General features: G+C 48.8%; 1 protein-coding gene across 1 annotated transcript in view; it reads left to right on the top strand.

The window, feature by feature from the left end:
• The window catches only part of LOC133543895 (unconventional myosin-VIIb), a 105,590-nt gene that overhangs the window by 93,378 nt on the left and 1,654 nt on the right, over positions 1-10,558 (top strand). The window contains exons 45-46 of the mRNA XM_061888783.1: positions 3,496-3,612; positions 9,707-9,790. Coding sequence (XP_061744767.1) covers positions 3,496-3,612; positions 9,707-9,790 — 201 coding nt within the window. The remainder of the gene's footprint in view (positions 1-3,495; positions 3,613-9,706; positions 9,791-10,558) is intronic.

The raw sequence follows: 10,558 nt of genomic DNA, 5'->3' as shown, positions 1-10,558 counted from the left end.
AGCATGTATTAAGTGCTAAAATATGATTGAAGTCTGTACCTACAAAATTAGTTAAGAACAATCAAAGATAGCATACTAGTGTTAACATGCTAACAGGTAGAATTTGCCAAGTCACAAAACATTTGACGCTGATGAGTATACCTGCTAGATTTGCTAAAATATCCAGCCTGCCGATGCTAGCATGCTAAGTACATTGATATATTACTCTGAGGCGTATCCCTGAAAAATGTGTTTAAAATACTAGCCCGCTAACATTAGCATGTATTAAGTACTAAAATATTACTGAGGTCTGTACCTACAAAATTAGTTAAAAACAATGAAAGATAGCATACTAACGTTAACATGCTAACATGTATAATTTGTCAAGTAACAAAACATTTGACGCTGATGAGTATACCTGCTAGATTTGCTAAAATATCTAGCCTACTAAAATGCTAACTGTAACATGCGTCAAGTACTTAAATATATTACTTTGAGGTATCGACCTGAAAAATGTGATCGAAATACTAGCCTGCTAACGTTAGCATGTATTAAGTACTAAAATACGACTGAATTGAAAAAGCAATAAAAGATAGCATACTAGCGTTAACATGCTAACAGGTATAATTTGTCAAGTAACAAAACATTTGATGCTGAGGTGTACACCTGCCAGATTAGTTAAAATATCTAGCCTGCCAATGCTAGCAGGCTAAAATGCAAAGTCCTTAAATATATTATTCTGAGGTGTTTACCTGAAAAAGGTGTTTAAAATACTGGCCTGCTAACGTTAGCATGTATTAAGTGCTAAAATATGATTGAAGTCTGTACCTACAAAATTAGTTAAGAACAATCAAAGATAGCATACTAGTGTTAACATGCTAACAGGTAGAATTTGCCAAGTCACAAAACATTTGACGCTGATAAGTATACCTGCTGGATTTGCTAAAATATCCAGCCTGCCGATGCTAGCATGCTAAGTACATTGATATATTACTCTGAGGCGTCGGCCTGAAAAATGTGTTTAAAATACTAGCCTGCTAACGTTAGCATGTATTAAGTACTAAAATATTACTGAGGTCTGTACCTACAAAATTAGTTAAAAACAATGAAAGATAGCATACTAACGTTAACATGCTAACATGTATAATTTGTCAAGTAACAAAACATTTGACGCTGACGAGTATACCTGCTAGATTTGCTAAAATATTTAGCCTGCTAAAATGCTAACTGTAACATGCGTCAAGTACTTGAATATATTACTCTGAGGTATCGACCTGAAAAATGTGATCGAAATACTAGCCTGCTAACGTTAGCATGTATTAAGTACTAAAATACGACTGAGTTAAAAAAGCAATAAAAGATAGCATACTAGCGTTAACATGCTAACAGGTATAATTTGTCAAGTAACAAAACATTTGATGCTGAGGTGTACACCTGCCAGATTAGTTAAAATATCTAGCCTGCCAATGCTAGCTGGCTAAAATGCAAAGTCCTTAAATATATTATTCTGAGGTGTTGACCTGAAAAATGTTTTTAAAATACTAGCCTGCTAACGTTAGCAAGTATTAAGTGCTAAAATATGATTGAAGTCTGTACCTACAAAATTAGTTAAGAATAATCAAAGATAGCATACTAGTGTTAACATGCTAACAGGTAGAATTTGCCAAGTCACAAAACATTTGACGCTGATGAGTATACCTGCTGGATTTGCTAAAATATCCAGCCTGCCGATGCTAGCATGCTAAGTACATTGATATATTACTCTGAGGCGTATCCCTGAAAAATGTGTTTAAAATACTAGCCCGCTAACATTAGCATGTATTAAGTACTAAAATATTACTGAGGTCTGTACCTACAAAATTAGTTAAAAACAATGAAAGATAGCATACTAACGTTAACATGCTAACAGGTAGAATTTGTCAAGTCACAAAATATTTGACGCTGAGTATACCTGCTAGATTTGCTAAAATATCTAGCCTGCTAAAATGCTAACTGTAACATGCGTCAAGTACATAAATATATTACTTTGAGATATCGACCTGAAAAATGTGATCAAAATACTAGCCTGCTAACGTTAGCATGTGTTAAGTACTAAAATACGACTGAGTTAAAAAAGCAATAAAAGATAGCATACTAGCGTAAACATGCTAACAGGTATAATTTGTCAAGTAACAAAACATTTGATGCTGAGGTGTACACCTGCTAGATTAGCTAAAATATCTAGCCTGCCAATGCTAGCAGGCTAAAATGCAAAGTCCTTAAATATATTATTCTGAGGTGTTTACCTGAAAAATGTGTTTAAAATACTAGCCTGCTAACGTTAGCAAGTATTAGGTGCTAAAATATGATTGAAGTCTGTACCTACAAAATTAGTTAAGAACAATCAAAGATAGCATACTAGTTTTAACATGCTAACAGGTAGAATTTGCCAAGTCACAAAACATTTGACGCTGATGAGTATACCTGCTAGATTTGCTAAAATATCCAGCCTGCCGATGCTAGCATGCTAAGTACATTGATATATTACTCTGAGGCGTATCCCTGAAAAATGTGTTTAAAATACTAGCCCGCTAACATTAGCATGTATTAAGTACTAAAATATTACTGAGGTCTGTACCTACAAAATTAGTTAAAAACAATGAAAGATAGCATACTAACGTTAACATGCTAACAGGTAGAATTTGTCAAGTCACAAAACATTTGACGCTGAGTATACCTGCTAGATTTGCTAAAATATCTAGCCTGCTAAAATGCTAACTGTAACATGCGTCAAGTACATAAATATATTACTTTGAGATATCGACCTGAAAAATGTGATCAAAATACAAGCCTGCTAACGTTAGCATGTGTTAAGTACTAAAATACGACTGAGTTAAAAAAGCAATAAAAGATAGCATACTAGCGTAAACATGCTAACAGGTATAATTTGTAAAGTAACAAAACATTTGATGCTGAGGTGTACACCTGCTAGATTAGCTAAAATATCTAGCCTGCCAATGCTAGCATGCTAAAATGCTAAGTACTTAAATATATTATTCCGAGGTGTTTACCTGAAAAATGTGTTTAGAATACTAACCTGCTAACGTTAGCAAGTATTAAGTGCTAAAATATGATTGAAGTCTGTACCTACAAAATTAGTTAAGAACAATCAAAGATAGCATACTAGTGTTAACATGCTAACAGGTAGAATTTGCCAAGTCACAAAACATTTGACGCTGATGAGTATACCTGCTGGATTTGCTAAAATATCCAGCCTGCCGATGCTAGCATGCTAAGTACATTGATATATTATTCTGAAAAATGTGTTTAAAATACTAGCCTGCTAACGTTAGCATGTATTAAGTACTAAAATATTACTGAGATCTGCACCTACAAAATGAGTTAAAAACAATAAAAGATCGATATCAGTTGACTCCAAATAATCTGTATCGGCCCTGAAGGAACGGTATGGGTGTTTCTCCTGGTGGTCATCATGTCCTGCTTGACCCATGGATGTTGTGTGTGTGTGATCTGCAGGGCGTGGTGGCGACTTACAACAAGCAGGCAGAGATGAGTGTGGAGGACGCCAAGGTGGCCTTCCTGAAGGTGGTGTGTCGCTGGCAGACCTTTGGCTGTGCCTTCTTCGAGGTGAAGGTGAGTGTCCGCCGCCGTTTGCTACCTGGTGACCGCCATGACCACGCCTTCTCTGACCGCCATGACCACGCCTTCTCTGACCGCCATGACCACGCCTTCTCTGACCGCCATGACCACACCTTCTCTGACCGCCATGACCACGCCTTCTCTGACCGCCATGACCTACGCCTTCTCTGACCGCCATGACCACGCCTTCTCTGACCGACATGACCACACCTTCTCTGACCGCCATGACCACGCCTTCTCTGACCGCCATGACCACGCCTTCTCTGACCGCCATGACCACGCCTTCTCTGACCGCCATGACCACACCTTCTCTGACCGCCATGACCACGCCTTCTCTGACCGCCATGACCACGCCTTCTCTGACCGACATGACCACACCTTCTCTGACCGCCATGACCACGCCTTTTCTGACCGCCATGACCTACGCCTTCTCTGACCGCCATGACCACGCCTTCTCTGACCGCCATGACCACACCTTCTCTGACCGCCATGACCACACCTTCTCTGACCGCCATGACCACGCCTTTTCTGACCGCCATGACCTACGCCTTCTCTGACCGCCATGACCTACGCCTTCTCTGACCGCCATGACCACGCCTTCTCTGACCGACATGACCACACCTTCTCTGACCGCCATGACCACGCCTTCTCTGACCGCCATGACCACGCCTTCTCTGACCGCCATGACCTACGCCTTCTCTGACCGCCATGACCACGCCTTCTCTGACCGACATGACCACACCTTCTCTGACCGCCATGACCACGCCTTTTCTGACCGCCATGACCACGCCTTCTCTGACCGCCATGACCACACCTTCTCTGACCGCCATGACCACGCCTTCTCTGACCGCCATGACCACGCCTTCTCTGACCGCCATGACCTACGCCTTCTCTGACCGCCATGACCACGCCTTCTCTGACCGCCATGACCTACGCCTTCTCTGACCGCCATGACCACGCCTTCTCTGACCGCCATGACCACGCCTTCTCTGACCGCCATGACCACACCTTCTCTGACCGCCATGACCTACGCCTTCTCTGACCGCCATGACCACACCTTCTCTGACCGCCATGACCTACGCCTTCTCTGACCGCCATGACCACGCCTTCTCTGACCGCCATGACCACACCTTCTCTGACCGCCATGGCCACGCCTTCTCTGACCGCCATGACCACACCTTCTCTGACCGCCATGTCCACGCCTTCTCTGATCGCCATGACCACGCCTTTTCTGACCGCAATGACCACGCCTTCTCTGACCGCCATGACCTACGCCTTCTCTGACCGCCATGACCACGCCTTCTCTGACTGCCATGACCACGCCTTCTCTGACCGCCATGACCACACCTTCTCTGACCGCCATGACCACGCCTTCTCTGACCGCCATGACCTACGCCTTCTCTGACCGCCATGACCTACACCTTCTCTGACCGCCATGACCTACGCCTTCTCTGACCACCATGACCACACCTTCTCTGACCGCCATGACCACGCCTTCTCTGACCGCCATGACCACGCCTTCTCTGACCGCCATGACCTACGCCTTCTCTGACCGCCATGACCACACCTTCTCTGACCGCCATGACCTACGCCTTCTCTGACCGCCATGACCACGCCTTCTCTGACCGCCATGACCACACCTTCTCTGACCGCCATGACCACGCCTTCTCTGACCGCCATGACCACGCCTTCTCTGACCGCCATGACCACGCCTTCTCTGACCGCCATGACCTACGCCTTCTCTGACCGCCATGACCTACGCCTTCTCTGACCGCCATGACCACGCCTTCTCTGATCGCCATGACCACGCCTTTTCTGACCGCAATGACCTACGCCTTCTCTGACCGCCATGACCTACGCCTTCTCTGACCGCCATGACCTACGCCTTCTCTGACCGCCATGACCTACGCCTTCTCTGACCGCCATGACCTACGCCTTCTCTGACCGCCATGACCACGCCTTCTCTGACCGCCATGACCACGCCTTCTCTGACCGCCATGACCTACGCCTTCTCTGACCGCCATGACCACGCCTTCTCTGACCGCCATGACCTACGCCTTCTCTGACCGCCATGACCACGCCTTCTCTGACCGCCATGACCTACGCCTTCTCTGACCGCCATGACCACACCTTCTCTGACCGCCATGACCACACCTTCTCTGACCGCCATGACCACGCCTTCTCTGACCGCCATGACCTACGCCTTCTCTGACCGCCATGACCACGCCTTCTCTGACCGCCATGACCTACGCCTTCTCTGACCGCCATGACCACACCTTCTCTGACCGCCATGACCACGCCTTCTCTGACCGCCATGACCACACCTTCTCTGACCGCCATGACCACGCCTTCTCTGACCGCCATGACCTACGCCTTCTCTGACCGCCATGACCACGCCTTCTCTGACCGCCATGATCACACCTTCTCTGACCGCCATGACCACGCCTTCTCTGACCGCCATGACCACACCTTCTCTGACCGCCATGACCACGCCTTCTCTGACCGCCATGACCACGCCTTCTCTGACCGCCATGACCACGCCTTCTCTGACCGCCATGACCACGCCTTCTCTGACCGCCATGACCACGCCTTCTCTGACCGCCATGACCTACGCCTTCTCTGACCGCCATGACCACGCCTTCTCTGACCGCCATGATCACGCCTTCTCTGACCGCCATGACCACGCCTTCTCTGACCGCCATGACCACGCCTTCTCTGACCGCCATGACCTACGCTTTCTCTGACCGCCATGACCACGCCTTCTCTGACCGCCATGACCTACGCCTTCTCTGACCGCCATGACCACGCCTTCTCTGACCGCCATGACCACGCCTTCTCTGACCGCCATGACCTACGCCTTCTCTGACCGCCATGACCTACGCCTTCTCTGACCGCCATGACCACGCCTTCTCTGACCGCCATGACCACGCCTTCTCTGACCGCCATGACCACGCCTTGTCTGACCGCCATGACCTACGCCTTCTCTGACCGCTATGACCACGCCTTCTCTGACCGCCATGACCACACCTTCTCTGACCGCCATGACCACGCCTTCTCTGACCGCCATGACCTACGCCTTCTCTGACCGCCATGACCACGCCTTCTCTGACCGCCATGATCACACCTTCTCTGACCGCCATGACCACGCCTTCTCTGACCGCCATGACCACGCCTTCTCTGACCGCCATGACCTACGCTTTCTCTGACCGCCATGACCACGCCTTCTCTGACCGCCATGACCTACGCCTTCTCTGACCGCCATGACCACGCCTTCTCTGACCGCCATGACCACGCCTTGTCTGACCGCCATGACCACGCCTTCTCTGACCGCCATGACCTACGCCTTCTCTGACCGCCATGACCTACGCCTTCTCTGACCGCCATGACCACGCCTTCTCTGACCGCCATGACCAACGCCTTCTCTGACCGCCATGACCTACGCCTTCTCTGACCGCCATGACCTACGCCTTCTCTGACCGCCATGACCACGCCTTCTCTGACCGCCATGACCACGCCTTCTCTGACCGCCATGACCACGCCTTCTCTGACCGCCATGACCTACGCCTTCTCTGACCGCCATGACCTACGCCTTCTCTGACCGCCATGACCACGCCTTCTCTGACCGCCATGACCTACGCCTTCTCTGACCGCCATGACCACGCCTTCTCTGACCGCCATGACCTACGCCTTCTCTGACCGCCATGACCACGCCTTCTCTGACCGCCATGACCTATGCCTTCTCTGACCGCCATGACCACGCCTTCTCTGACCGCCATGACCACGCCTTCTCTGACCGCCATGACCTACGCCTTCTCTGACCGCCATGACCACGCCTTCTCTGACCGCCATGACCTACGCCTTCTCTGACCGCCATGACCACGCCTTTTCTGACCGCCATGACCTACGCCTTCTCTGACCGCCATGACCACGCCTTCTCTGACCGCCATGACCTATGCCTTCTCTGACCGCCATGACCACACCTTCTCTGACTCTGACCGCCATGACCACACCTTCTCTGACCGCCATGACCTACGCCTTCTCTGACCGCCATGACCACGCCTTCTCTGACTCTGACCGCCATGACCACACCTTCTCTGACCGCCATGACCTACGCCTTCTCTGACCGCCATGACCACGCCTTCTCTGACCGCCATGACCTACGCCTTCTCTGACCGCCATGACCTACGCCTTCTCTGACCGCCATGACCACGCCTTCTCTGACCGCCATGACCTACGCCTTCTCTGACCGCCATGACCACGCCTTCTCTGACCGCCATGACCTACGCCTTCTCTGACCGCCATGACCACGCCTTCTCTGACCGCCATGACCTATGCCTTCTCTGACCGCCATGACCACACCTTCTCTGACTCTGACCGCCATGACCACACCTTCTCTGACCGCCATGACCTACGCCTTCTCTGACCGCCATGACCACACCTTCTCTGACCGCCATGACCACGCCTTCTCTGACCGCCATGACCACACCTTCTCTGACCGCAATGACCTACGCCTTCTCTGACCGCCATGACCTACGCCTTCTCTGACCGCCATGACCTACGCCTTCTCTGACCGCCATGACCTACGCCTTCTCTGACCGCCATGACCACGCCTTCTCTGACCGCCATGACCACGCCTTCTCTGACCGCCATGACCTACGCCTTCTCTGACCGCCATGACCACGCCTTCTCTGACCGCCATGACCTACGCCTTCTCTGACCGCCATGACCTACGCCTTCTCTGACCGCCATGACCACGCCTTCTCTGACCGCCATGACCTACACCTTCTCTGACCGCCATGACCACACCTTCTCTGACCGCCATGACCTACGCCTTCTCTGACCGCCATGACCTACGCCTTCTCTGACCGCCATGACCTACGCCTTCTCTGACCGCCATGACCACGCCTTCTCTGACCGCCATGACCACACCTTCTCTGACCGCCATGACCACGCCTTCTCTGACCGCCATGACCACGCCTTCTCTGACCGCCATGACCTACACCTTCTCTGACCGCCATGACCACACCTTCTCTGACCGCCATGACCTACGCCTTCTCTGACCGCCATGACCTACGCCTTCTCTGACCGCCATGACCTACGCCTTCTCTGACCGCCATGACCACGCCTTCTCTGACCGCCATGACCACGCCTTCTCTGACCGCCATGACCACGCCTTCTCTGACCGCCATGACCACGCCTTCTCTGACCGCCATGATCACACCTTCTCTGACCGCCATGACCACACCTTCTCTGACCGCCATGACCACACCTTCTCTGACCGCCATGACCTACGCCTTCTCTGACCGCCATGACCACGCCTTCTCTGACCGCCATGACCTACGCCTTCTCTGACCGCCATGACCTACGCCTTCTCTGACCGCCATGACCACGCCTTCTCTGACCGCCATGACCACACCTTCTCTGACCGCCATGACCACACCTTCTCTGACCGCCATGACCTACGCCTTCTCTGACCGTCATGACCTACGCCTTCTCTGACCGCCATGACCACGCCTTCTCTGACCGCCATGACCTACGCCTTCTCTGACCGCCATGACCACGCCTTCTCTGACCGCCATGACCACGCCTTCTCTGACCGTCATGACCTACGCCTTCTCTGACCCCCATGACCACACCTTCTCTGACCGCCATGACCTACGCCTTCTCTGACCGCCATGACCACACCTTCTCTGACCGCCATGACCACGCCTTCTCTGACCGCCATGACCACACCTTCTCTGACCGCCATGACCTACGCCTTCTCTGACCGTCATGACCTACGCCTTCTCTGACCGCCATGACCACGCCTTCTCTGACCGCCATGACCACGCCTTCTCTGACCGCCATGACCTACCTCTTCTCTGACCGCCATGACCACGCCTTCTCTGACCGCCATGACCACGCCTTCTCTGACCGCCATGACCACGCCTTCTCTGACCGCTATGACCACGCCTTCTCTGACCGCCATGACCACGCCTTCTCTGACCGCTATGACCACGCCTTCTCTGACCGCTATGACCACGCCTTCTCTGACCGCTATGACCACGCCTTCTCTGACCGCCATGACCACGCCTTCTCTGGGTTTCAGCAAACGTCGGAGCAGAACTTCCCAGACATTGTGCGGATCGCCATCAGCAAACAAGGACTGACGATCATCCATCCTAAAACTAAGGTTGGTTAAAACTATTAATATTGATGTTATTTTATTTTACACTGAATTTTTCTGTGCTGAATTTATTTTACACGGAATATTTCTACACTGATTTTTTTATAAACTGAATTTTTTTTATGCTGAATTTTTCTGCACTGATTTTTTCTTTACATTGATTTTTTTTTAATACACTGGTATTTTTATTTTACACTGGATTTTTCTGCACTGAATTTTTTTTGGGGCAGAATTATTTTTTAACACTGAATATTTCTTAACTGACTATTTTACACTGAATTTTTATACATTTTTCTTTTTAACACTGAATTTTTATACGCTAAATTTTCCTAACACTGACTATTTTACTATGAATTTTTTTATACATAATTTTTTTTACACTGAATTTTTATACGCTGACATTTTTTTATGCAGAATTTTTCTGCACTGAATTTTTTTTTTACACTGAATTTTTTATACACTGATATTTTATTTTACACTGAAATTTTTTTTATGCTGAATTTTTCTGCACTGATTTTTTTTTTTACATTGATTTTTTTTATACACTGTAATTTTTATTTTACACTGGATTTTTTTGCACTTAATTTTTTGGCGCAGAATTTTTCTAACACTGAATATTTCTTCACTGACTATTTTACACCGAATTTTTTATACATACTTTTTTTTACACTGAATTTTTATACGCTGACATTTTTTTATGCTGATTTTTTTTTCTGCACTGAATTTTTTTTTTTTACACTGAATTTTTTATACACTGGTATTTTATTTTACACT

The sequence above is a fragment of the Nerophis ophidion genome, linkage group LG26, assembly GCF_033978795.1.
Source record: "Nerophis ophidion isolate RoL-2023_Sa linkage group LG26, RoL_Noph_v1.0, whole genome shotgun sequence".
NCBI classification, from domain to species: domain Eukaryota; kingdom Metazoa; phylum Chordata; class Actinopteri; order Syngnathiformes; family Syngnathidae; genus Nerophis; species Nerophis ophidion.
The sequence above is the reverse complement of the archived record's forward strand: the minus strand, read 5'-3'. Positions and strand labels throughout refer to the sequence as shown.